At 41.4% G+C, this 14644-nt stretch overlaps 1 protein-coding gene across 2 annotated transcripts in view; it reads left to right on the top strand.

Annotated features, from left to right (window-relative positions):
• The window catches only part of LOC121294429 (NT-3 growth factor receptor-like), a 74642-nt gene that overhangs the window by 41520 nt on the left and 18478 nt on the right, over nucleotides 1-14644 (top strand). For both annotated transcript variants that reach the window (XM_041218110.1, XM_041218109.1), the window contains exon 12: nucleotides 10091-10279. In XM_041218110.1, the coding sequence (XP_041074044.1) occupies nucleotides 10091-10279 (189 nt within the window). The remainder of the gene's footprint in view (nucleotides 1-10090; nucleotides 10280-14644) is intronic.

The raw sequence follows: 14644 nt of genomic DNA, 5'->3' as shown, positions 1-14644 counted from the left end.
ACACATCGCACACAGCTCACACTACACAGCACACACTACACAGCACACTGCAAACAGCACACACTACATAGAACACAGCACACTCTACACCCAGCACACATCCCACCCACACAAGCTCTCACCATTCTCCTTTCAGCTTGGATACTGCCTTCTAAATTTAGACTGTAGCTCTTGGGTAGAGATAGATTGTGTGGAGTTTGGTGAGTGTGAAGGCTTTCCCAACACCTCAACAGCAGGATAATCAATCCTGAATAGCAGCCCCAACTTCCTCCTGCCTCCGTCGTTCTCTGCCTCTATAAATAATGCATGGCAAACTAATCTCATCATGGGGAGCCACCCCTGCCAAACTGTACCACATGACTGGAGAGGGAATGGGGGATTGAGCTCATCATCTTCTATATAATCAACACTGCATATAGTTTACTAATATAATATGAACCACTGCAATCAAACTGCAGTAACAGCACCGTGTTTCCAAATGATAGGATTGAAACATGTGTTAAGAATGAATCGCTACTGTTTCTATTAGGGTTATCAAACCTGAAGTGAGTAAACAGGCTTGGGTTTTGGAGGTACACTGTAGAACGTTGTGCATGTTTGAGAAGGACACTGTTAAAACTGTACAGTTACCATTGAAAGGTCCTGCCAGGAATTGGCTGCCTTTGTCCTCCATGCTGTATCCCATTGAAATGATTGATAAAAGGAAGGTGTTAATAAGAGAGCAAAGAAAGAGAAACAAAGCTGATTCATTGCATGTGTTTAAACTCTAAAAGCACTTTCATATTCCTTTTCTTTTACAAGGCAGGCTGCTTGCATGCATTATTACCAAAAATATAACTGGAATATTAAATGTTTGAGGTTTAATCTGAAATAATGTGAGCTCACTCAAGGAAGGGAGGGAGAGAGAAAGGAAGGAAGAAAGGAAGAAAGGAAGAAAGATTTTCTTCTGCTGACAGGAAGTTAATAAAATGTGTTGGTAAACAGCCTATTCCCCTGGTAATAATTTCAGTAATATATGTTCTTTACTTTCTGCTCAAAGCACTCACTTTGTCATCTTCCCTCTTCTGTCTTGTCTTGGGGCAGAAAAACAAACCCAAATGAGTGTAGCAAAAAGATAAGTGTCACGGCCAGTGTGAGAAGTCATGTTGATAAGAGGCACCTTGTAACACTCCCAGAAAACACAATGCCAGAACAAGGCTAGCTTTCTCTATTCATGGGCTTAATAGATTTGATGGATTTTGTGTTTCACACATATACACCAGAAATTTGTGAAAAAAAACAGTGTTCCCTTAGTGAGTTAGTGAAAGCTGTGAAACTGCATGACAATGTTCAACCCTCAGCCTTACACAGGCAGTAATATCCAGATCCAGTCTGAGCAGTTCTGCATTTCACCCTGTGAGGGAAGATTTCCCTACCCCATGCGCCAGTGAGTGGGTTCACACCACAGTCAGTAATATCCAGATCCAGTCTGAGCAGTTCTGTAGTTCATCCTATGAGAGAAGATATCCCTACCCCATGCGCTAGTGAGTGGGTTCACACCACAGTCAGTAATATCCAGATCCAGTCTGAGCAGTTCTGTAGTTCATCCTATGAGAGAAGACATCCCTACCCCATGCGCTAGTGAGTGGGTTCACACCACAGTCAGTAATATCCAGATCCAGTCTGAGCAGTTTTGCAGTTCACCCTGTGAGAGAAGACATCCCTACACCATGCTACAGTGAGTGGGTTCACACCACCAGGGGGTTAAAAAACTTGATAAAAAGGATTTAAGAATACATGGTATCAATACTTGAATGGATATGGAAATTGTTCCATTCTATGCCTGTACTGTATGTTTACTGTATCTCATATTTTAATATTATTTACTGAAGTAATTCACTTTGTTATTATTATCTGGAGACCTTTGCTTTTCTTGGTCTGGGATTATTTGCATCCCTCTGTAAAGAGACCGGTTTGTAAAACAGATGGTGCTGGTGGAAGGGTAACAGTAAAGAAAATGTTTAGAAGATCTGTATCATATTAAGTAGGCACTAATTCTTCCTTATAAAGAATGACTATAAAAACAGATGCCAGGGTTCCTCAAGACACTGGCAACTCACATCTGCCCATAAAAGCTCTGTCTGTCATGAGCCAAGCCAGTGCCAGTGTTATTTATCACCTCGCGGAGGGGCTGCAGGAATATCATTCCCAGTAAGGGAGGGGGGCATCCTAGATTAATATCTCTCCCACCCAGTGACAGGCTGCGTTCATGTGACAAGCCCAATAACAAGCGCTTTGTGATGGTGGGCTATTATGAAAGGCGCTATACAATATAAAGATTGATTGATCGATGCTCCTTCCCAGGGTAATCAGCTCTTACTTGTTGATGGGGTAGAAGCCATTTAAGAAGCAGTACAGTGCAATGTTGGATCTAGTATGAAGCACAGTGTTGCTTATGTTACTGTATGGATTCCTTTATATGTTTTTCCCTGTAGTTTATCTGCTGTTACTGTTCATTCCAATGGTCCCTGTTCAGGCTGTAGGGCTTGGCTCTGTAGGTCACGTCAGACTGAAATATAGTCAGCTTCAAAATGAAAACATTAGCTTGATTAAATTGCTCTCTGTTTATTATATGTTAGTAGCTGTATATCTTCTAGAATTGACACTGGAACTGTTTTTACTATCAAAGCCAGAAGGACTGTGGCGATGTAATGAATGCCATTACATAAATGCAGGGGGCTTGCACTGTATAATATTGAAAATATTAGAAAGGGACATAGATGCTTGTTGTATTGAAAAAAAAGGTATTGTTCCCAGTTGACTGACAAAGGTGAGCTGAAAACAAACAGATTTGTATTGATTCAGCCTGCACTGGTCTTGAATATGAAGTGTGATTCACTGAAAGAGAGAGAGAGAGAGAGAGAGAGAGAGAGAGAGAGAGAGAGAGAGAGAGAGAGAGACAGAGAGACAGAGGGGGGGGTGAGCTGTACGGACTCCTGATTGATTGCTGTCCAGCAGCCGGCGTTGGATGTTTCATTTTCCGCTCTCCCTCTCGCGCTGGTAATAAAGGTAAATGTTTAATGGTCTGTGTTCAATAACCGCACACGGGCGCCCGCCTGCCATGATGCAACATTATCATTTTTTATCTCCCTGTTTTACTGGCTGCTGAACATAACGGATGGGATGAGCTTGTTTTCATTTTGAATGTTTAACCCTTCATCTGCACTGGGGATGGGAATTACGTGTTCCAGCTGAAGATACTTGCACTGGAAACATTCATTTAGATTGGGGTCTCCTGTATTAGTCACTGCCAATGCCATTCAACCACACCATGAGCTTTAAACAACTTGAAAAGGTAACAGTTGAAACCAAAGCACAGCGTAGTGTTTAATGCATATACATTTCCAGTGCATTTCAGGTGTTAGTTTGAAAAGAAGAATGCTCTGCAAACTGGTTCAGTCCCTGTAGATACTGACTCCATGAAATATGCTTGCAGGTATAATGCAATGGGATGCACAGTGCACTCAGCAGTGCTGTTATTCTGCAGAGAGGAGCAGGGTGTAAAGGGCTCATTGGGATGCACAGTGCACTCAGCATTGCTGTTATTCTGCAGAGTGGAGCAGGGTGTAAAGGGCTCATTGGGATGCACAGTGCACTCAGCAGTGCTGTTATTCTGCAGAGTGGAGCAGGGTGTAAAGGGCTCATTGGGATGCACAGTGCACTCAGCAGTGCTGTTATTCTGCAGAGAGGAGCAGGGTGTAAAGGGCTCATTGGGATGCACAGTGCACTCAGCAGTGCTGTTATTTTGCAGAGAGGAGCAGGGTGTAAAGGGCTCATTGGGATGCACAGTGCACTCAGCATTGCTGTTATTCTGCAGAGAGGAGCAGGGTGTAAAGGGCTCATTGGGATGCACAGTGCACTCAGCAGTGCTGTTATTCTGCAGAGTGGAGCAGGGTGTAAAAGGCTCATTGGGATGCAGGGTGGCGGGCTGGTATGAATGAGAGTGTGATTTCAAAGTCAGCTGCACCCGACCTCTCAGTGCAGGTGGTCCAGCAGCTGGCATTCAGAATGGGCCTAGCACAGCTCCAGCCAGCTTCCTCCCACATGTGCCAGACACAATATGCTGTCAGCACTCCTGCAGTTCTTTCATGCTTCTCCTTGTTCAACAAAATGTTTCTCCAGTGCATTTGAAGTAAACTGCCAATCCCCTTTTAAACGGGATTCAGCTTGTTGAAGTTATGAGGCAGGATCAGAACTCAGTCTCACTTCTTTCTGGAGGTTATCTAGGAAAGAGCCCATTACTGTTGTATATGACTACTTCCATTATACATCTTTTACCTTACTGGAAGGCCCTGAACTGTGTTTTGATTTAACTGTCTGAAAAACCTGCAAACAAAATTGTAGCATAAGTGCTCTGTACCTGCTTTGAAATGTAGTCCTGTTCATGTCCTTCTCACTCTATTGGAATGAAACCAGGACATGTTAATTCCATTTATAACCCATTTTCACCTTCTCCTTCTCCACCCTCCAAGATATACGGTCCTTAACAAAAGATATACAAAGGCGTTTCAGTGGCCAAGAGTGCTTCAAAAATAAAGAGGATGGATGTTTTCTGGTTGGGAATAAAAGACAGTGACACTAAATATTAAGGCAAAAATAATGACCCAGGGTACTCTAACACTGGAAACATTTCTAGTGTAATTTAGAGTGACAGCAGGGTCACCTTAAAAAGACAGAGCTGTCGAGAGCTCCCTCAACTGGAATATTTGTTTTCAGGTCTGACAGATGAGTGTCTTGAACCCACCAGCATCAGATAAGCAGCTTACAAGCAGGGCCCCTGGGGAGGGTCAGTGTCAAGAAGCCCCAACTCCCCTGCCACTGCAGACTATCACACACTCTCGTAAATGCAGTATTATACATTTAGTGACATCTGTACCTTTAAATCAAATCAAACTTTATTTGTATAGCGCTTTTCAGGCAGAGCCATCTCAAGACGCTTAACAGAAAACACCACTTCAAAACATCAACAATAAAACTGTAAAAACAGTAATAAAACTCTAGTACATAAAAAAAAAATATAAGAACAGTAAAAAATAAAATAAAAATTGACAGTCAGATTAAAATGGAAACAGTAGATCATAAAAACAGGTTTTCAATCTTGACTTAAAAATTGCAACCGTTGAGGCCTCTCTTATAGAGCCAGTGAGCACTCCACAGTGCAGGGGCCCTACAACTGAACCTTCTATCTCTTATAGAGCCAGGGAGAGTGCTCCACAGCACAGGGGCCCTACAAATGAACCCTCTATCTCTTATAGAGCCAGGGAGAGCGCTCCACAGTGCAGGGGCCCTACAACTGAATCCTCTATCTCTTATAGAGCCAGGGAGAGCGCTCCACAGTGCAGGGGCCCTACAACTGAACCCTCAATCTCTTATAGAGCCAGGGAGAGCACTCCACAGCACAGGGGCCCTACAACTGAACTATCTATCTCTTATAGAGCCAGGGAGAGTGCTCCATAGTGCAGGGGCCCTACAACTGTACGCTTTATCTCTTATAGATCCAGGGAGAGTGCTCCATAGTGCAGGGGGCCTAGAACTGTACGCTTTATCACATATAGAGCCAAGGAGAGCGCTCCACAGTACAGGAGCCCTGAACACTCTACCATCTGTGTTTTTCTTAAAAGTACCTTACTGTTTGGTTATTTAGAAGCCCCCTTTTGAGTAACCAAAGCTATCAATATGTGTGTTTTAGGTAGTCGTTCTGGGATGCCTACAAAGTGTTCAGTTTGAGCCCAGATCTAGAATAACGGTTTTGTTTGCTCAGTTGGGTTTGGGTTCTAGGTCATTGACTGAACAGGTTCTGTGTAGAGGTGTCAGTGGTGGCTTTCTAAAAAATCCCTTGATTCATAACAATGCCATGAACCCTCTCCCTGGTTTTTAAGACAGGGGTGTAAACAATCTTTAACAGAATCAGAATGATTCTTTAAAAGGAGATTTTGTTTAAGTTTACCAGTCTTCCTTTTCTTTAAAATCAAAAGCAGAAATTGTAAAACATTCCTAACTTCCAAATATAGGGGCCATTTCAGTGTGCTTCACTGTAACTTTGTTTCTGTGTTCTCTTATCATGTATTCACTATACTGATATTTCAATTGTGAAGTATCAGAATTCCTACAACTTCCAAACATAGGGGTCGATTCAGTGTGCTTCACTATAGTTTTGTTTCTGTGTTCGCTTACCATTTATTCACTATACTGTTATTTCTCACATCTGGATCATGGCAGTGTATTTGTCTCTTACCTCTCACCACAGGCAGTCTAGCATGCACAATATGGCAGATGTGTGATGGGTTGTTTGTTATGAGAAAGCATTATCATCTGCTTAAGCATGCACACATAGGCAAAAATACATAGAAATAGGGCAGAACCTCAGCCTAAAAACAGAAAAGGTTTAGCAGTTTGATAGAAAACAGCTACTATAATAAATCTATTCCACTAAATGCAACCCTGTTTACCTTATCTGTTCCTGGTAAATAATGAGTCTGTTTAATTTAGCATACACTGTTGTTCTTAAAGCATGAATAAAGATAACAATAATCATAATAATAAAAACAACTAGAACTGCCAGGCAGTTTTACAGCTCCCAAGCCCTAGTATCAGTACCAGTCTAAGCATGTTTAGCTCTCAATTTTTAGTTTAGTTCTCAACTCAGTTTTTAACACAAGTTTCTTAAAAGTCAGTTGTATTGCTATAGTGTCAAGGATGATGTTTGTGAAGTCTCAAATTAGTCAAGTAAATCGTTTGTCAACTGAGGCAGTTTGAAATTTCAGACGCAAACATACACCTGGTGGCCATCTTGTTTTATAAAACATAACCATTTTGACATATTTTTATCCCATTGTTACTGGGACAATAACTACCATGTTTGGAGTTTTGGTGAAACGGTTTTCAAATAGTAGCAGTTTGTTCTTAAGGGCATGTTTCGATAAGATTTGTGGCAGCCATTTTGACATTAAAATTTATCACAGAAACTTGTGCTTTGCAAACTTGATGCAGGTTTGAATGCTGATGATATATGCCAATTGTCAGATCAATCGCTTCACTGGTTCCCAAGAAGAAGATTTCGAAAGGTTTTATCGAAAAATGCATCACGGCGCCAATTGCAAGGACACAGCAGCAAAGTTTTTTCAGCATCTGACAGCCAATGTATCTAGCTTGTTACCTGCCAAATCGGAACCTGATCAGTCACACAGCAGCAGTTTAAAGTTTTGGGAAGATCGAAAAAAAAATAAAATTAAAAAAAATTAAAACTTTAACAATAACAGTGGGCTTCCCAGCCTTTGGCTCGGAAGCCTAATAAGAATGGTTCTAGTACTTCTCATTAGGGGAATCAATCAGGATTATCGAATGTCTGTATGACATTTTGCAGGCCGGCAGATGGGCTGAGTAATAGGTAGGTTTCCCTGAGGGAATGACAGATTCAAATTGCACTGCTTGGAAGGCCCCCCTGGGAGTGCTTGTGGAGACACTGGTCCTCAGGGGAGGTGAGTTCAGCTTCCTAAAAGGATGGCTGTCCAGCCCCAGACACCTCTGCCAGAGTACAGGAGAGACTGGGACAATGCAGGCAGCAGCAGAAACTACATTTCTTTCAATTCTTGTTTTAAGAAATGTGAAGCTCTAATGGCCTGGTTAAGTGTACAGGGATTCACAAAATCAATGTGCGCTAGCTACTCTCTGATTTTAAATCGTTAAACAAACCGTAATGCATTTTAGGAAGGTTAGGGTTAGGGCTACACCAGAATGAAACCAGATTTCTTTACACCAGAATGACAAGTACTGCTAGCTAGCTCCAGGTACAGTGCAAGAGGAAGGATATTATCTGAATGTGCATTACATATTCACAAGAGAGATTTGTTAAAGCCCTGTCTTGCATGAATCCACTCAGAGGAATTGATTCCAATGTGTTTACTGACATGTGCGAGAGGATAAAGGTGAGAGAGAGAGGAACGGGATGATGTTCTCTAACAGTTATATTTAAACCATCCTCTAGAAATTGATAGTTTTGCCTTTTTCACGCTTTTTACACAGCAGAACAAAAAGCTAGTTTGACTGAAAGTAGACGTGCAACGCGATTAAAGCACTCGGGACATCAAAAGAAAAAAAGAAGCTTCCACCATGAAGCGGGAAACTGGAGTAAAAGTCCATTCCAGATTCACAGACCTCGATTAACACTAGTCTTTGAACACCTAGTTTTATCGAAGGTAAGGTAATCCAAGATTAGTGCTAAATGAGGTTTGTGAAACCAGCCGATACAAACATATTAACTGTATATATTAGAAAGTATTGAATGTGCTCTCAGTCACTGTTTGTTGTATCTTAATATAAAATAAACTCAATTATACTGTGTTTGTTGCAGTATTAGCAATACAAAGTATGTCTCACTGTACAGGCAACAGTGTTCCTGCAGCACAGAGCAGAGGGAGGCTCTTATACTCACTGTAGAGGAAACAATGTCCCTATAGCACAGAGCAGAGGGAGGTTCCTATATTCACTGTATATGAAACAGTGTTCCTCCAGCACACAGCAGAGGGATGCTATTATACTCACTGTACAGACAATAGTGTTCCTGCAGCACCGAGCAGAAGGAGGTTCCTATACTCACTGTAGAGGAAACAATGTCCCTATAGCACAGAACAGAGGGAGGCTCCTATACTTACTGTACAGGCAACAGTTTTCCTGCAGCACAGAGCAGAGGGAGGCTCCTATACTCAGCGTACACAGAGTAGTACAAGTGTCAAAAACTTCTTATAGTCAAGGGTTCAGCGAACATGTGCTGAAGCTATTAGAATACGTAGAGAAATGCAATGTGTGATTGACAGATTTGATCAATAGGCTGGCTAGCAATCTTTCATGTCTTTGAAAACAAGTTAACAGCCAACAAACATTTCCCAGAGGGTATAGATCACTCCAGCACACGGCTTGGCACATGGGACTGTAGTTTTCAAATGAAAACACTACCTAATGCTGTAATAAAAAATCTCAATGTGTTAGCAAGACTTAAAGTGCGGCATCTGAAAGTCATGGATGAAGTGAGCTGAAAGCTAGATTTTAAGCCAAGTTGCACATTTGAAAGCCTGTTTTTGTAAAGATCAGTTGAAGTTTTTGCCACTGAAATAATGTTGTGCTTGATTTCAATAAACCAGTGTTATGGTTATGCCAAAGTGTCCCTATAATTGAACCTCAATTTATGCTGCAAATTTACACCGTGGGAAAAAAACACTGTGCTGTCAGCAAAAATAAGGTGTCAGGTGTCATAAGGTGGAACTGCCTATCACACTATACTGCATGAACTACAACTTTGAAGCATTACAGACAATGCTAAATGCAAATGATATTATAAGCATCAAATGGGACCCAGTCCATTCTGAACATATGATGAAGTGGATGAAGCTACATTCTCTGGAGATTCCGTCATTGTAGTTAAACAGCACTGGTCTGTCCCTTATATAGACAAGGCTGAATAATATCGGACACAAATAAAGGAAACAGAAGGCATCTTTCATTTAGAAACTAGGTTTTTTATAGCAAGTCAAGGACTAGTTTCTATCTTACCGCTCAACCAAAAAGATGAATTCCCTTTGTTTTTATTACATCTTTTTTCTAGGCTCATTGAATCCTGCGGTGCTCACCTAAGTCCTGTTTCTTTCTATAATGGCAAATATGGACCTGCTTTGCATGGTTATTGTGAATGGAAATCATTCTTTCAGTTTATTTCCAAAATGAGGCTGTAGTTAGGGTGATGCCCCACATTTTCACCTTTCTTCATGAGCAGTGTTTTATGTGCAAAACGAATGCATTGTAAATTAAGGTTATTTGTGTTGTGGGAGGAGGATCTTTAATGGTGTGCACCCCATCCAATGCGTCCAGGGGTCTGCACTTCCCAGGGCTCTGTTATTCAGCTATGATTTTTTATGTCTATCTATATATGGAGGGAGAAATAGAGATGTTTCCATGTTTCTTTTTATACTGCATATCTTTTTAACACAAACATATTTGTATAATAGTACTGCTTGCTGTTTTTCTGACCTGTTGTGTGTATGTATGTCTTTGTGCACAGGACCAGTGGCGGTCATTAGCGGGGAGGAAGACTCAGCCAGCCCACTTCATCATGTAAATCACGGCATCATGGCTCCCTGCACACTGGACGCAGGATCTGACGCTGTGGTCATCGGAATGACCCGCATCCCTGTCATTGAGAATCCACAGTACTTCCGGCACGGGCACAACTGCACCAAACCTGCCACCTGTGAGTACTCTGTTGTGTCCATGCCAGCTCGCTCTGCACCAACATTCATGTGCTAACTTTAATACCAATGAATAGAAGAGAGGAACTTTATATGCATGAGAAGGCTGTGAGGCTAATTAGTCCCCATCCAGGGGGCTCTTGAACCAGTAGGGACGTTTTCTGTGCCCCATTGAATTGGTCAGTTCTTAGATCTATAATCGCTGATAACCCACAGTACTCTAGCCATTGATTTGGTCAGTAATAAATACACTGTATGAAAATGCTGCAAAGTATTAAGATGTATTTACTGAATTAGCTGTTTCTGATTTTCTGCAGTACAGTACTTAGTTCTCTCTTCATTTTTCTTATTCCCACAGTTATCTGTAATGAAGTGGTTAGATGCACGATCTCAGACATATTTGTAGCATTTTCTGTGCTGCTGTATTCTATATTGAAGTGTAGCCCAATCAGTATTGACTATGGGGACTCTTTCAGAAGTAAATGAACAGGGCAGCAGTGTCAAAAGAGTCTCTTGGATTGCTCATTGCTAGTACTGCATGCCCAGTGTGGATTGTGCTGGCTATATGATTAATCCCAACATTGTGTGTTCCATATTGTATATATATATGCTGGCTCCAGTATCCAGCTCTAAATTCTAAATACTCAATTTGCTGGCTCTAAGATCCTGGTACAGATTTCTCCATATGGCAATTGTTAGTTGTGGCGTCCTAGTTATAAAGGCTGGTTTTTGGCTCTTAGATTACTTCTATTAATGCTCTATAGAATGCAGTCCCATGCTTTGACTTCCTGGCTAAGATTACCAAAACTGAGTTATTTTTATTGAATTTTCTGGCTTTAAACGTCTCATAGTTTCACAATGATTCTCTGAACTCTGATCTTTCTTCCCTCACTTCCCCATAAATATTCTATTTGCAGAGCCTGTGATCACAATGTGAAACTCACTTCTGAATGTAGGCCAATTTCCCTCTCTCTCTAGAACTGGCCTTTCTTTAAATGCCATCCATAGAATAACAAAGCGATTCTGTTCAATAAAACAGAAACAACACTTTCCTTCGTGCTGCTTGTTAGGGGAGCAATTGTAGATGCTCTTGAATCCAAAGCAAAGAGGCTTGTTTAGGCCCTTTTATTATGACCGTGTGGTGCCACCATCACTGTGTTCACAGAATTTCAGTCTTATCATATTATAGATATGGAGACATGGAACTATTTATTGGTTAATGACTGGATAATATACTAGCTTAGTCTGCTTCAGCAATGCAGTTAAAAATGTGGGGACCTGGCTGCTGTTCAGAATGGGGACCTGACTGCTGTTCAGAGTGGTGACCTGGCTGCTGTTCAGAATGGGGACCTGGCTGCTGTTCAGTGGGACCTGCATTCTGTGAGTCCTGCAGGGCAGCTGCTTGCCTTTCCCTGGTCAGTTTCAGGACCAGCAGATGTGAGCAGACTGCTGGAGTGCTGTGATCTCAGCAGAGATTAGCAGACCGTTCACATGATCAGCGCTGTCCCAGCAGCTTGAGGGACAGGCTGAGGAATGAAGTCAAGGGAGTTGTTCTGGGATTGACACACACAGATTAGGCCTGTCGCCAAGGCCTTTCAAATTTCAAATCCTTTGTCTGTTCCATTGCTGTTTTTACTCGTTGTTGGATGTTCAGAAGACGGAGTTCCCCGGCGGCAACTTGGACGTGAGCAGCAAATTGTGTCTGTTAACAGCAGTACCATCCATTACAAGCTTTCTATTATTTATCTACATCATTGTGGCTTCATTTTAGAAAAAAAGTATAGCTGACGGGAGGCAAACAGGCTCCTGGCTGCAGGATTCTCTCCAGCTCAGAGCTGCTTGTTTGTAAAGTCTCACCCACATTAAGCCCTGCACCTTGCAAGGGGGTGCAAGAACAGGACAAAAAAAGACTCTCATTTAGCACTAATAAATCAATGCCCATGAGTTATACATTATGAATCGTATGAATTCTTAATGACAAGAGCTTGATTTATAATCCAGCACCTGTGTGTAGCCGAACAGACCCTGAGCTCATAAATACATGACAGGGGTTGTGTGTTAAACGCACCCTTAATTTTCATGTACCTGGAATTCAGATGAGGAGGAATGAGGAGATTCATTTATGAAGGGGGGTGACTGCAAGGCATTCAGAAAATAAAAGTATTTCATTGGCTTTGCTGTTTAATGGTTGATCGCTGTTGCAATGAGACACATCAGGTTTTTGCTGTTGGCTATGTAATCTCCCCTCTCCATCTGGAGTGCTTCAGGAGGCGTATTCTTCTTATGGTGGTCTTCTTTATTCCAGCAGATAAACTTTGAGTTTCTGCTGGAACTATACTGTAACAGCCTAACTAGAAGATTTCCTTCAAAAACAGTGAGCCTCCTCTTTTGTATCTGTAAATGAAGTCTTCCTTCAAAAAGAATGAACTGATTTAGAAGTGCTTTCCATAGATACAATTAGAGAAATGTTCTTACATATGCATTTACTTAAATACATGTCAAATCATTTTTAATTGAAATAAGCAGGACCATTTTCCAACATTCAGTTTCATATACTAGGAATACCTAATATTTATATTGTATTATATATTGTTAATATTAAAATCATGGGAAAGCTGTCAAGATTTTACAGCCGTCTCTTCTGGGATGATTTCTGATGCAGCGTGATCAGGGGCTTCCAGCAGATATTACCCAGATCAGGAGGTCCGTTAGGAACAATCAAATCAAATACACTCCTGAACTGTGTCTTTATCGATGTGGTGTGTCCATCCTTGAAATGCATGAGCCACAATACACATACCAGCTCTCCAACAATATCTCACAGGGCAGCAACCCCTTTATAACCAGTCACTTGCATCAATATTCCAGCACAGTGAAACATGCCTTGATTAGATTCATTGTGTGTTTTCTATGCAGCGCTACCCTTTACTGTTATTCAGAATGTAATGTACCATTTGTGTTTGTACCAAGTGCAAAAAAGAAAGCAAAGTTCTGTACTCTTTCAATCTTGAGATTGTTCTATGAAATTGTTCCTAGACTGTCTGTGGCTCTTTCTTTGTCTGTCCATTCATCTTCCTAATCAAGCTAACAGGGCTGCTCGCATAGCAGTGAAATATGGACACATCTATTGTAGCTTGTTTAAAAAACAAATAGATAAAGTTGCTGAGGCTGAAGAATATAGGTGTTTGTTTAAGAATGCAATGCACTTGTGTTTCACTGTGGTTGGTTATAAACATCCTCCATCTGGCATTCAGACTTGCTCCAGCCATAGCTCTGTCTGTGTCGAACACCTTCCCCTCTTTAGTGTGACTTAACAGAATCCTGAAGGTCTTCCCAGGGAAATGTCCACTCTGTTAACTGGTGCTGTTTAACAGAGGCTCGCTGGAGCATAGTCTCATGAGAATTGCCTTTCGTCACTGCTGAGTGGTTTATTTTATACAGTACTTGAAGAAAATCAAGAAATCAGAGGTAGTAATTGAGTTGCTGCTGCAAGATATATATGCAGGATAACCCTGTAAGCTTACTTAATCATTTTACAGCCTCACAGGGAGGAATTAAGATATACTTTAGTAGCTCAGTGGTTAGAGCACTGGGCTGCAGTGTGGTAGGTAGTGGGTTTGAGTAGCTCAGCGGTTAGAGCACTGGGCTGCAATGTGTAATGTAGCAGGTTTGTGTAGCTCAGTGGTTAGAGCACTGGGCTGCAGTGTATAAAGTAATGGGTTTGAGTACCTCAGTGGTTAGAGCACTGGGCTGCAGCGTGTAAGGTAGCAGGTTTGTGTAGCTCAGTGGTAGGAGATACTGTACTAAAAAAAACACTGTGTGATCAGCCATGTTTCTGTTATGAACAAAATGCAGAAATGCAGGGAAATGAGCTCTTATTAAATATCTGGCCTAGTGACAGATACAAATCTAGCTAACTCCATTATTTCTCCAGCCAAGCTCTTTGTTTAATCACTCAGTCTGCTGTTTTAATTAAAGATTGGTCACAATCCGCCAGTCCAAATTTGACAACCTTTTGATTAAGTTTTCTATAAAATGTAGCCCTTTCATAATAAGCATAATATTAGCTGGAGAAATGAAATAGTAACACAGCCAGCAAAGGCCACCCTTTATCCACACACATTTTTTAATTAGGGCGATTGAAAAGTCATATTTTCAAAGAGGACTAGCAGAACGGAGTCGGCTTTCAAGTGGTGCTCAGGGGCTAGACAGTGTATTGCTCTGTGTCGTCTGTTATGTGGTTTGGGGGGCCCACTGGGCCCTGGTTCCAAAATGACCATCACGTTTAACTAAAATAAGTAGATACAATCATTTCATTAAAACTGCTTTCAGCACAATTATTAAAAAAATCACTATGTAAGCTCCTG

Source organism: Polyodon spathula, chromosome 19 (genome assembly GCF_017654505.1).
Source record: "Polyodon spathula isolate WHYD16114869_AA chromosome 19, ASM1765450v1, whole genome shotgun sequence".
In the NCBI taxonomy this organism is placed as follows: Eukaryota; Metazoa; Chordata; class Actinopteri; order Acipenseriformes; family Polyodontidae; genus Polyodon; species Polyodon spathula.
Note: the sequence above shows the minus strand (reverse complement) of the source record. Positions and strands in the feature narration are given on the sequence as shown.